We start from the raw sequence: 13,278 nt of genomic DNA on the forward strand, positions 1-13,278 counted from the left end.
ACTCGTCATTCCGGTAAACGCAGATTTCCTTTGATTCATACTTTGTTGGCTTGTAAACAATGTTTCTTCTGAAAAAAATATATCACTCTGGCCTTCTGGTTACTTGGCTTTAGAATGTAGGATAGGGCCGGTTGACACGGCCAAGGTATCCATAGATTTCAGATTCTGATTTGAGTCATCCTTCTGAGCAAAAATGCCAAGTGCGCGCTGGTTTGGTCTTGGCACCTAACCTAGTCCATACTTTGTAAAGCTCACAAGTTGGTGCTCTAATCGAGAAGTCGGTGCCCATCCTGCGACCATCTGATTTGCCAGATGAAGCAGATCTGGGATATACTACCAAGGAAGTGGCCGTTCGTCTACGTTTTAGCGTTCACAAACCAAGGTTTCACATCTCTCTATTCGTCGATCTATTGCTTCATTATTCTGCTTTAGCAGATGGAGCTGAACGCACATACTAGAAGCAAGGCAGAGATATCTCGGAGAGCGCAGGGAGTTTTAGGTATGTAGACTTGTTACCTCTAAATATTCACCTATGTCATGGCACAGCACACTGTCTGTTGCGACAAGACTACTTTCCCAAACACATAAAGCATTCAGGTGGACTGACTTTATGATGGATTGCGTCGCAAATGCTGCGTTGCGCAGAAACCGGTGAGTCAAATCCTGTATGAAGGCTTGAACTGTGGCAATTCTTACAGGCAGAGGGCGTTTTCTGTATGGAAGAGAACCAGCATTGGAATGTCTTATCTTCTGTCTAACAGGCCCCAAGGAGCACCTGTTACTCGTAATTTATGGCCTACAATACAAGTTATATCTCTGCCCAGCTAATGAATTTTTCCAGCTATTTCCCCATTGCTATGTTCACGTTACCTTGCAAGGCATGCGCCGCTTCAACAGGTGTTGTGCCACAGGCAACTTCAATTGGTGGAGGCTTCTCCTCTCCCGGATTGTTGCAAAAGCAAATAAGCTTTGTGAGCATCGCAAGACATGATCATAGATACACAACGATTGTTGGGGATGCTGATGTCCCACTGGACTTAGAGCCAGTAGGTGCGCGGAGAGCCGCTGCATCGTACTATGCGCCTATGTCACCCACAACGCATCTAATGCCGCTGTGCAGAAGTCTCAGATCCAGACTAAATGCAAGCTGGATAGAAAGTTATTAGTTGCTTTTCAAATGAGACCATTTCATCTCCTTCCCGCGCCCCTCCTAGTTCGAACATGAGGCGAGACGGCTACCTACTGTGCGTGCAGCTGCACCTCGTGCTTAAGGTTTCGAGTATTCTCAGCTAGTTGCACATAACATCTAGCGCACAGCCACATAATACTGCGTCTTGTATCGAGATAGCGGTACTCTTCGGTCAATATGATATTCGAAAAGGCGAGACAACAAGTGTACTCTCCACTGATCCTGAGTTTAGTATACCTGGTGTAGTAGAGAGTGTTTAAGTGCGGCTTGGCCTGCTACGCGGGGACCCTTCTGAATATGTTGATAGCCACAGCCTTGCTGACCCTTTCCTATTGGGCAAAGCAACCCCCATTCTCATCAACAATAGAACAAAAGAACCCAGACCTTCGAAGACACTGGAGTTCTGCTGTGGGTGCTGTGATGGGGTCTTAAGGCTGCAGGTTTTCTAGTAGAGACGCCGGGAGAGGAGTAGTCGTTAAGTAATGCACACCTTTGCAGAAGTATGCTTTTGAGGTTGCAGGCCAGGATGAATGGATAGCTTTCTACCAACCCACGAGCCCCAAGTTTGTTTTAGACTTTGGTACTCGAATACACTCCCGTTGGATTTTGCCATTCCTCTTCTTATCGTGTTTTGTCAGGGCTGGCCCGCTGTGCGGACACTTAGTCAATTTTGTAAAAGGAGTGCGAGGGGGTATTACTCAAGCTTGCATGCTTACCCTTATATATGAAGCCCCGCAGACTTCAAGGGTGACTGCTCCAACAGCATTTGTAGAAAAAACAGTTAAGGCTAAATAATGAATGACTGTTTTAGCGGTAAAATGATGCTGCGCGAGGTGCGAACTATCTCACGGCAGGCTTTGAAGCTATGATAAAGGCTATCGATGCAGTATTATCAGGAGGTTATGCCGCTCTTCCATTACGGAGTATAGCCGCCCCAACGAGGTTTACGGGCACTACAATCGAGTACAAAGGCGGTAGCAGGAATTTCAAGCAAAGTCAAATGAAGAATGACCTTTAGAATATTAACGTGCTTCTATTGACGTTGCTTTATTCTATGTTTCCTAATTAACGCTGTCCCTAGAGCCATTTTGAATTCTTAGTGCATATGTCCCACGGGGCTGGCCTCGGCGGCTGAGCACTTTCGAATTGCCGCATTTTTTGCCCGCCTTTACTTCTACCCCACCATCTTTCATTTATTATAAAGCCTTGGGTTTAATTCTAATGAAAACATTGCATGCTAGATTTCAAGCTCTAAAAACACGTCCTATCGGATCCCACAATTCACGCCTCCCTGAGATCTCTGTAGCACGTACAACCTGCTGCAGCTGCCAAATTGTTCCAAGCGTACTAAGCCTCATCATCTTCAGCTGCTCAGCGTCTTCAGCTCTTTCTTCAATCAGGAGGTGTAGTGAGTGTTCCCCGTATCGCTGCTTTGAGACCAGCGGACAAGCAGCCGCATGTGTGCCATCGAGGGCCGCGCCGTAAGATTTACTTATCCTGTCCGCGACGGGGGCAAGGAGGGCACAGGGAATACTTTGGTTGTATACATGTCTTCGGCCTGCATGCTGGTGCAGCAGCTGCGGTAGCATGGAGTCTGGGCGAGCGACCTTATGGCTGAGTGGGAGTGACACACTTTGGGCCGGTCGCCTGCAGTATCCTTATCTGCGACGTGCCCACCACACTTGCGTTCCCACCGACACACCTTGGCCTTCGTCGTTCGCCATGGCACGTGCACATCATCGACTTCTATCACTCTGCGTTGTGGCATGCGTCTCAGAGGCCTTGGGCTTGTTCCCTTCGTCCCAACCTGAGGCCCGCCAAAACTCATTCTATTAAGTCCGCACAGCAGGCTATTCTCTTTTAGAAGAAAGAAAATGCCAGTCCGTGTTAATCAGCGGGCAGTGGAGGCCCGGGAACGCAAAGCCGCAGCTGCTGCGGCCAAGGCCGCGGCAGCAGAACAGGAGGCGGAACGAAAAAAATGGGAGGACAACGACAGACTCGTGTCACGCAAGCTGGACAGGAAGGTACGTGAATGCTGAACTGTGTTTTACTGACAAATGATCAAAGATGTCACCCTCTAGCAACGGATGTGTCGCAGTTTCAGACCTAATGAATCCTGTATTCACAGCATGCTCACGAGCACTGCCGTGGGGCGATCTTTGGGGGATGGTCTGACGGTTAGTTCTCGAACTGCAAAACTATGCACTTTAGAGATATTGACGACGATGGTGGGAAGTGGCAGCCTTGTATCTTGTACCAGGATCCGAACCGAACGGCAGGCGTTACGCAGAAAAGATTACTGCAACTGAATCGGGAAAAGATTAACTGGACAATGGCTACAGCACGACCTTGTGCGGTAGAAGCGTGTGCTTATATGTGTGGTATATATATATACATATATATTGCAGATCTGTCTACCCACTGCGGGGCCTAAGAATGCTTGTTTCTCTGCACGTTAGGCTGAAACATTGCAGAAGGCCGAGGAGCGATTACAAAGAAAGCAGGAACTGCGGAAGTTAGCCGAGCAGGAGATGCAGACGCTTGCGGGGAACTACACTAAAAAGGTACTCCACTCAATGTGTTCCATTCGCAAATGTTGCTGAACATGCCGCGCGCAGTTAGCTTGCCGTTGCTTGTGGCGCAGCTGATTGCGGGGGCTGCCGCGAATGTCCATCGTAATGCTGCTGAATTCTCTCTGCAGTAGCGGTTGCTTCATCTGGCCTCAAAAATTGCCCTTGCGGGCAGTACTTCCTGCACTTCAAAGAGCGTGGGGTGGCTTTCGTATCTACTTCTCTGTTTCCATATGCAGAATCCTAGCTCCACGAAACTGACGCGCGCTGAGATCCTGAGGCGGCAGCTCAAAGCCGCAGCAATAGAAAAAGAATCGGTTACTCCCTCGGTGGGCACACACAAACACACACACATACGTAAATGTGCTGTAAAAGCAACCCTGCTTGAAGTGAACGCATTTATTGCATGTAGCCCCGCGGGCACTTTTTGGCATTTTTTGTTGTGTGGGTACCTTGAGTCAAATGAGTTTATTTATTTCTTCACTGCTTCATTCCGTCATCATCGATTGCGCCCCCTTCTCGTGCTCTACCCCCAAAGCACCCCCCTTCTCCCGTGCAAATTCTCTTCCTGTTGATAGTGGGCCAGTTAAGTTCATCTAAAGGGCGTGCTCAATTTCAATGGCTGGCTTGTGGCGTGATCAAAGAAGTACTTAATGCGGAAAACTTCGCCAGCGCTTTAATCAGGGTATGAATTGCATGAGATGCCTTTGCTGCTCTAGCATCTAGATCAAAGCCTGTGATATGTCCTTCCTGTATTCTACGCAGGACGATGGCTCTTTGCCATCCCTGGAACCTAACATAAACCACCTCATAAGAGCAGAGACGCTGCAAGCGCAGCTTGAAGGCAAAAATCTCGTGTCCGGTGAGAAATTTAAGTCCATGTTGTGTTATTTTTGAAAATGGCTTGTCTGCATATGGAAAACGTACAGTCGAACAGGCGTGAAATGACAAGCAGCAATGTCTGATTTTGTTCAAAACGCGCACGAGCATAGAGAAAGTCGCGATACATTCACTTTAGACGACGTTGCATTCACTTCGAGCAGGCCACATTTGGCAAGTCTCTGAAGCTAAAACTCCTGCATCAGAGGTTTAAGATGCCTCGCACTGTAGATGGCTTTTCAATAGTATTCCGCGGGTTCATAGTGGATGCACCAAATGTTTGCCTCCAATTTGCTTTTGTCTGGTGCAGCATCTAGCATCGATGACGCGCTGAGCCAGCTGATGGTCTCGGACGCGCCAGGGGAAGACAGGCACCCCGAGCGACGGATGAAGGCGGTAAGTACAAACCGCGGGTCGACTTCCCCTTACTGAGGCTGTTGCTGGGCCCGTGCCTATCAATGCTCTGTGGGAAAACCCAATAGCTCACACGAGGCAGATTGGAACAAACGGAAATGCTTCTAGTGAGTGGTCGCCGAACAGGTCGCGAAAGGCGAATTAGAGGGGGCTACCTGAAGAGATGACATGGCCTCCCCTCTACCTGTTTTACGTTTTCGTGTTTGGGAATAATAACACATATATTTCGTGCGTTTGTTTGCATGCCTTAGGCATTCCGGGTATATGAGGAACAGATGATGCCGCGTCTGAAGGTTGAGAACCCGACGTTGAAACGGTCCCAACTCATGGAACTGCTATTGAAACAGGTACGAAAATGGCTGCTAGCAACCCGTTTGTTGGCGAGCTGCAAGGGTACGGAACAGGCTGCAACGTTGAGAGGGACGGTGAGCTCTTCTATCATGTTTCGAACGTGTGGGTCAGTATTCATGTATTATCATCTTTTTCGGTGTGGTTTCTGGTGTGCCAGTGGAAGAAGGCACCGGAGAACCCTTTCAACCAGACCAGCTGATGCACGGGTGGCAGTGCACAAGCTGCATTTTCCCTACCGATCGCTTGAAGGATACCCGTCAACATCCTTCCTTTCAGGCAAAAACGACGCCTGACTTCACAGGTTTCTCTTTCGTGTGTGTTGACAATTTGAGCCCATTCCAGTCGGGCGCATGGGCCTGCGCATCTCCAATCCAGACCCTACAATATGCGAAAGTGGAGCTTTTGGGGAAACGAGGCCGAATCCGTCCCTCAAAGAACTACAGCACATTATGTGCGTTGCATATTCGCGCTTGGCACTTCTCATATGAACACGATTTGCTAGCTTCAGCATGTTTGGTGGCAAGTGCGTCTGCTGCGGAGGAGAGTTGATTCTGTGGAAAGCGGGAGGGGGAAGGGGGGCGACGGGGTACGCGGCTCCGCTGTGGGCTCCCTGCGTAGGGCATGTCCTATGCTGTCTGTTTGGCTCTAGCACGTTTTTGGTGTGCCATTGGACTACTCTTATAAACGGCATATAATTTAACGAGATGTCGTAATTCCTCTATCGTAATTCCTCTTCCAATCTAGTGGCCTATATGGCAAAGAATGACTCAGCGCGTCTTTCAAGATTTTCAGTTGCATAAGCCAGAGAGAAAGCAGGGCCTCGTCCACGGGTGTTCCTTGGGATGGAGGGAGTGGAGCTGTCTACATTTATACGGGGGCAACGGGCATGCTCGATCACTATATAGGCAAGCGGTGCTGCTCTAGGCATTCGTAGGAAGCTTCCTCAAACAAGTGCCACTTGCAGTGGTGGTGTGGTATGGTAGCGTCATTCTACGCTGTAAGCACATGTGAAACCTGTGATATACGTGGGGCATATGTCTTTGCTTGCCCACTCAAATATCAGAGGAACTACATGATCACTATCTGCCGATTGTGCTAGTGTGCAACTGAATTCTCCAGAAGTAGAGCACGGAACTGCCCACAAGTGAGAACCGGGATGGAAAGCTTCCGCCTTAAGGCATTCTCACTTGTTTCTACAATACACACCACCAGTTATCTGCAGGCACAGAAGAAACAAGGAAGGAAGCTTCTTTTCAGGTTAATTTTGGGGAGTTCCTTTATCCCACCTACTGGGCCAATCCTGTGGACAGTCAGGGTATAGGTGGCCTGCTCTTATGGTTGAAAAAAATAACTCATGGATTGGTATGCTGTAGACAAATCCTGTTGCTCTATGACAGCTTGGCGGCTGCAAGTGCCCATCCGGCACTGCACAGCTCGATTTAGCTATACAAGACGCACTCGCTCTTGACGCATAACAGCTTATCAGGACTCCATTTCAGGTACAGTGTCTGGCCGAACTGGCGTTTCACAACCCCCCGAGAGGAGCTCCGTCTTGGATACTCTTTTCTCCGTCACCTCGTTTGCACACTTCTCAGTCCGAGGGGCCTCAAGTTCTGTCGGGATTGTTTGTACCTCTGGAGCGCCCATGGGGTCTGTAGAGACGCAGCTCGTCGGGCTTTGAGACCCTTCCATATCAGCATCTCTTTGCCACGCAAGCAAATCCCCAGTATCACTTGAAGGCTCCGTGCCCGCGAAAGTAGCTCCTGCAGAAGCTGCCCTGTCGGCCCGTAACTCCAATGTGACTGAGCCTCTCGGCAAGGATTTGTGCTGGCAGCGTTCGCTTCGTGCAAGAAACGGACGCCGTGTGTTGAAAAGTCGTGTTAGCGGTAGCCCTTCGCGACCCACTCGCGAACTTCCAGCTGAGGGGGATCGCCAACTTCCTGGCGTATCGATGTTGGAGATTGCTTGCCGCTCGTTTCTGCCTTCTGCTATTAGAGGGTAGGCGGCCGGGGGAATGCTGCTAAAGAGCGGCATCGACTTTGCGGCTTGGTGGCGCTCCCTTAGAACTTCCCAACCAGAAGGCTGCGAGGCTGCTACTGTCCGCAACGTGGATAGACGTGCAGGGGGCAGCGACTGGTCAGCAAGCAGTTCATGGGCTGCCTGCCACATGGACCGCGCTACAGTGCCCAAGGTGCGTGTCTGCTCCTGCCGAACAGCTTCTGAACGACTCTCGCTCTCACCTTCGCCAGCGTTTTGCAACTCGTTTCCCTCTTCAAGGTGCACGATAAGATCGTTGCTGCTGCTTGTACGCTGTACAAACAAGAATGCCTCCTCCAGTAGCCCTTCTCCTCCCGTGGGTCTTTGGCACTCCCGGATATCCTCTTCTGTTTCCGGATCCTCTGCATCTCTTTCCGTCATAACAGCATGTTCCAAGCGTCGAAGCACCTGTGAGACTCCAGAGGTCAGCAACCCCTTAACGCTCTTGCCCAAACTGCTGCCCCCTCTTGGCGTGCCGGCACTGACGTCCCCGGCAGTGGCCCCAAGGCAGCCACTGCGTTTCCGCAGAGTTTCATTAGCTCTCCCCGAACCTCCACCTCCTTGCGCGTCACCAGCTGGAGAACCACTTGTCCATCCCTCTGTTCGGCCAGGAATATGGTCTGCCTCGGAGGAGGCGGATGCAGGGCTTTCTAGGCCTCTGTCAGAGCGACTGTCTGTTTCCGCTTGACGCTGCAACGAGCCAGGCCGCGCCTCCTCAGAAAGCCTCTTACTGCGTCCTATCAAGGCGGGAACGCTGTTTCCGCGTTGCAACAATAGCCTAGGGATGCGCCACGACTGTAGAGGCTCCCGATCGGTCAGAAGCGGCTCTGGCGCTTGTACCTCCTGCAAGGCCGTCTTGTGAAAGTCCGTCAGCGCCTCCAGCTCGTCAACACGTGCCAGGGCATTTGCGTAATCTTCGCGAGTGCGTATTAACTGTCCTCTGAGCAGTTTCAGATCCTTAGCCAGATCCTAAGCGGAGATTGCAAGCGACACAGCAAAAAAAATGATGTGCTGTGACGAACCGAGGGATACAGAGAGCTCCTGCCAAAAGATAGCCGGGCCCAACCAGTCAGCAAGCAAGACCACAAACACAACAGAACAGTCTTAAGTGAGAACGAGCCTGCGAAACCATGAATCAGCTTGTGGCTTGCACCAACGCCTTGTCTATAGCATCCCCGCACGGCATCCATAGAGCGAAGGCTAGGACCATGGAAAATATGCATGCCTCCGACCTTGTTCCGCGCCACAACGGTTCTTAGGGCCAATTGGTATTCTTCAATGCGAAAGCCACCGGCAGCTGCTACGTCCTGCAGCGCTCATCAAATGATCACAGTTGTCTCTTTCGGGCTGCAAGTGCGTGCAGCTGAAGGGTGATGATTTGAAATGTAGAACGGGGGATGCACGCAGTAGCCCCTCTTTATCGCACTACTACAGAACAAAAGGCATCAGTTTCCTCACTGCTGCTTCTGCTCGCGCCACATCGAGCTCCCCCTTCAGTGTCTTGTTCTCCCTCCGGAGTGTATCCATTTCATCCGTCATCTTCTTCAGCTCAGCTCTCAGCCCCTCTACTTCGCGCTGCGAACGCAGGAGGTACAGACCTAAGAATCTGCACACGGAGAGATGTGTTCGGATACAGACAGGATATCAAACGGCCTTAAGAATGCTTCCAGGTGAGCTTTATGTCACGCTTCCTCTCTGTACGCCCGTAGATATGGAACAACCGGGTTACCTCCTTCATTGTTAATTGCGCTTGATAGCTCTGAACACGGCGGTGCTTCTCTGCAACGCTGTCTTGAATGCCGCTTTGTATCTGCTGGAGCGTGGACTCCAAGTCGTCCCTTTCTTGAGCCGTCGTCAGCAGCGCAGTTTCACATTCGCGGAGCTTTCTAACAAGAAAGGACTTCACCTGAAGGCCCAAGACAGCAGTAGCGCTGTAGCGAATGAGTGGTGCTACAATGCGCTCACCAGGCACACAAAGGTGGCTGGCTGGGTCAAGTCACTAGCCTAAATTGAAGCTGGATAGATCCACAGAAATAAACGAGACGGAGCTTATGGTAGCATGAGGTCATTCATGGAGGGAATCTAGTTGAGCCACCTACTTGCTGCAGGTTGGCTATCATCGCTTCCATGTCTTCTTGTAGAAGCTTGGTCGCTGCTAGTTCGCTCCTGGTGGCGGCTGACGTAGCCAGGTCGATTTCCTCTTTTAATAGCCTCTCCAACTCTGTGCCCTCCTCTGACCCCCCGAAAATCCAAGAGCCCATAAAGGGTCGAGACCGAGCAGGCTGGGGTGGCAGAGAGCTTACCCCCTGAAAGGAGGCATCTTTGGAGCGCTCGTAATTGGTCGCTCGCAAGTGCTGCTTTGATGTTGCCGCAGGCACTTCAACTGTTGGGAAAGTCACCTCGGAATCTACTGCCTTGACAGATAGGCGGTCAGCAGTCGGTGTATGCGTCGCATGGGTCTCAGCGGCCATGTCTTCTCCTACTAGAGTGCTGAGGCGTTTATCGTTCTCTTGTACTGCACACGGGTCGTCTGGTTTGCCGCAGTGGCCAGCTCTTGCTCCAGCCGTTTGTTGGCTTGTCTCCTTTGGAGCATTGGTGTTGCTTCGGAGTAGGCTTTCGTCTGCTTGTGCAGCCGCGCGCACCGTTTCTGCGTTCAGGTACCCGTAGGGGTGCCGGTTATACGCCCCCCATCGAGGCAAAGAATAAGCGGTCTTGATAAAAGTAATCGGAGCTGACGGGTATATGATTCGACTGCTCAACTGGACGCCACCATTGCCCGAGCTTGGCACAGAAGCGGCACAACTCGAAGCATTCGGCACAGGGGCTGAGTGTCGCAAAGAGGCGTTGTCGCTGCACACATCTGCGAGGGCAGTTGCAGTGCCACCCTGCAGACGCAGCTGACTGTCCCTGTCTGCCTCTCTCCGTTTAGATTGGACAGGCCCACTTGCGTCACCAACCGTGGTTTCCCCTGGGCTGGCAGCCTGGGTGGCCGACCCCTGTTGGGGCCCACCCAGGATATTATCCGACTGAGATGGTCTTGAAGCCTCTTCGGAAAAAGCGGGACAAAATGCTGCAGCTGCCACTGGAACTTCGTGGACTGGCGTCCTTTGTCTCTCAGCTGGCATTCGAGCGACGTTGTCGCTAAAGGACATCGCGGCGGTAGCCCTCGCCTCAAGGGCAGCTATGATAAGGAGCGCTGCACTCGATTTTGCGGCACACTTTGCGGAATTGTCCTCAAAAGGGTTCTAATGGCCTCACCACAAGAACACCACACGACCCCTTGTCGCGGAAGATCTAGAGCCCATTTTGCCAGCACCGCACTGACAGCTACTTCGAAGCCTCAACTTCGCGTCACTTGACTCTATAAACGCCCTCGACCAATATATAAGCCTGCCTCCTCAATCCAGGCGGCGATACAACAGAGCAGGAGGGAGCCCCCGACAACGAACGCTTACAGCCATGCAATCGACCTCCAACTCAAATTACATGCCGAGATATTGCTCAAAGAGCTACAAAAAGCTAATTAATACGTCAAAACACTCCAATAGGTCCTGGTAGCTTGAAGTCGTTAGCATGCTCGATCTGCGCCGTTTTCTGCGGTGCAAAGGCACCAGGACGCTTTTGTAATGACCAAAGACAGATGCAAGTAGGACGGACTAGTTTGGGAAGCGTCTTCTGCTCGTGCATGTCCTTTTATTCAGAATAAACCAAACTTGGTTCTTCCTGCTTATTTCAGAGTAGCATGGCTGTTGTAAAAGCTTATTTAGCTACGCAGTACCGCTATAGCCCCATTCCCATCAAAACTAGCCCTCCAAAACTAGTCCCTAAACTAGTGAATAAAGAACATGAGTGGTTTCAAAGGGAAAATTCTGCTATTTTGGGGCGGGCGTTATATTTGGCGGTGGTCAATCTTATCGATTTATCACCAACATCAACCCAGTGGTTCAAATTAATTAAATGGCGATGACTGCCTGTTCAGAACATTTAATCGCTACCATGTCGGCATACATTGTGCATTCAAGGGAACGCGACCCTGAAAAGGGGTCTTCGAGGCTAAAACACGCAAAAATATATTTACTATCAAGGTTTCCTTGCTGCGCTATTCTGGCCGTGCAGCACCCTTGCACTACCGGTCAAGTAGAACTCTCTCGCTTTAGGCGCAGTATGTAATAATTCATATGAAATATGGAGCTATATAGATCGTTATCTGCGAACGAAATCCAACTGCTCTACAGGTCTGACTAGACGTAGGTAGCATCTGGAGTAATAATGTAGCGGGCATAGCTACACTTGAGCACTTTCACTACACCAGTTATGTTTGCTAATTGTGACTGAGAGAATTTTAAAAATTGTCTTGTCTCCTTGTATATCTTATTTGCCTCAGATTACTGCTAGCTCGTTACAAAACAGACGCAATGTTGTGTGCTTGTGCGATAAATGCCATGTGCAACTAGCCGTAAATACTCGGCGCCCTTAGGGGGTGCAACCGCATGCAATCTGGCTGTGACTCTCCCCTGGTTTCGGAACTTCGCGGGGTGCGGACGGTAGAAGGTAAAGACCTTCGTGAGAAACCACTCAATAGCTGCCGATTATGCTTTCATGGATGGTGGAGTTCAGCATCTCTATACAAGGACCTTCAGTGCAGCCTTGCTGTCGGTTAAGCCGCACGGGTTAATGCAACAAAGCCTTGCACGCCTCCTCAATGTAGATGCAACTGCACTCTTATTTCTTGTGGAGAAGCATCCGGCGGCGGACATTTGCGGTGGCACAATACCTGTTGAGGCGGCACACATCGAACAGTAAACTGGGGTGAGCACAGCAGCTCCACGATTAGTAGAGCAAGCTTTGCGGACAAAACCAAAGGTGCGCGATGCATCGATTAGGCTATGCCTTTAATAAAGTTACGGAGGCTGTATCAATAGGCGAGTGGTTGAAGAATTAATTAGCCTGTTGGAGATACAGCTTGCGTTGACGCCCATAGATCAAGAAAAACGAGTGTTTCTTCCAGAAAATTTGTTAATGGTGAAGCATTTGACACTTGCCCTCTTTCATGCATAAATCACCTTGCGCCCGAAGGGATTGCTACAGGTCATGCCTTCATCCAGGCACTGAATCACCGTTTCCTGCTGTGATCATTGTAACAACAAGCATTGGGAGAATTGAGAATGCTAAAATAGAACAATATCTTAATATATCAGCAGCTTAAAAAAATGCAGTCCATGGCTAGCACAATTTACAACGGAGACGAGCAGCTACCTCTTTTGTGGTATATCAAGATCTGCTTGAACTGCCACTCAAGGTGGTCGGAGGATGGACAGCCACTCGTTGATTAGAGCAACAGCCTGTGGGACTTCACAAAGTATAGGCTAGTTGAGGTTCTATGAACAAATCAATGTAAGCTGTGCGTCGGCGGCTCGAAATGCTGACTCCAACCAGGATTTAAAACGAATGGATGTCAGGGCCGTGTTAACCAGTCCTAGCCTACAGTCTGAAGCCAACGAACCGGAAAGCCAGAGAGGGTTGAAGCTCCTGAGCAACTCTGCACAGCCTGTCATGGATGCCCGAGTTTTTTTGTGGAAGATTAATTCACGTACTTCAAGGCTGCTACCGTATGAAGCGCCAACGATCTTGAGTAATGGCACTCTATGAAACGCAGGCTGCCTGTCGAGAAAAAAAGGCGCATCAGCGTAAGGGAGAGTTTCCCACGGAGGCTGCACCGCAGTGGAGAAGGCTACAGACAATGTAGCCAGAGTTGAGGACTCACCACGCCTAAGTTGTGGGTCGAAGGAGCTTAATATTAATGGTCAAGAATTGTTAGCAATTTGGGGATTTAGATGT

At 50.3% G+C, this 13,278-nt stretch overlaps 2 protein-coding genes across 2 annotated transcripts; one reads left to right on the forward strand and one right to left on the reverse strand.

Moving 5' to 3' along the window:
* The first annotated feature begins 3,063 nt into the window (after window positions 1-3,063).
* On the forward strand, window positions 3,064-5,602 carry LOC34619671 (coiled-coil domain-containing protein 124). The gene is made up of 7 exons (XM_026334209.1): window positions 3,064-3,213; window positions 3,649-3,753; window positions 3,999-4,088; window positions 4,525-4,621; window positions 4,949-5,034; window positions 5,304-5,399; window positions 5,561-5,602. The coding sequence occupies exons 1-7, from the start codon at window positions 3,064-3,066 to the stop codon at window positions 5,600-5,602; spliced, it is 666 nt and encodes a 221-aa protein (XP_026189994.1).
* A 1,283-nt stretch (window positions 5,603-6,885) lies between these two features.
* LOC34619672 lies at window positions 6,886-10,592 on the reverse strand. The gene is made up of 5 exons (XM_022732952.2): window positions 9,540-10,592; window positions 9,170-9,346; window positions 8,899-9,015; window positions 8,673-8,747; window positions 6,886-8,409 (listed from the first exon to the last, which is right to left on the reverse strand). The coding sequence occupies exons 1-5, from the start codon at window positions 10,590-10,592 to the stop codon at window positions 6,886-6,888; spliced, it is 2,946 nt and encodes a 981-aa protein (XP_022590160.1).
* Between the last annotated feature and the right edge of the window lie 2,686 nt (window positions 10,593-13,278).

Source organism: Cyclospora cayetanensis, unplaced genomic scaffold, assembly GCF_002999335.1.
Source record: "Cyclospora cayetanensis isolate NF1_C8 unplaced genomic scaffold, CcayRef3 CcayRef3_contig_108, whole genome shotgun sequence".
Taxonomy (NCBI): Eukaryota; Apicomplexa; class Conoidasida; order Eucoccidiorida; family Eimeriidae; genus Cyclospora; species Cyclospora cayetanensis.

Coding starts and splice junctions, on each gene's coding strand:
- LOC34619671 (XM_026334209.1), top strand. CDS start 3,064: ATGCCAGTCCGTGTTAATCAGCGGGCAGTGGAGGCCCGGGAACGCAAA. Junction 4,089..4,524: donor AAGAATCGGTTACTCCCTCG/GTGGGCACACAC, acceptor TATTCTACGCAG/GACGATGGCTCTTTGCCATC. Junction 5,400..5,560: donor TGGAACTGCTATTGAAACAG/GTACGAAAATGG, acceptor CTGGTGTGCCAG/TGGAAGAAGGCACCGGAGAA.
- LOC34619672 (XM_022732952.2), bottom strand. CDS start 10,592: ATGTCCTTTAGCGACAACGTCGCTCGAATGCCAGCTGAGAGACAAAGG. Junction 9,016..9,169: donor CGCAATTAACAATGAAGGAG/GTAACCCGGTTG, acceptor CTGCGTTCGCAG/CGCGAAGTAGAGGGGCTGAG. Junction 8,410..8,672: donor CCGTTGTGGCGCGGAACAAG/GTCGGAGGCATG, acceptor ATCTCCGCTTAG/GATCTGGCTAAGGATCTGAA.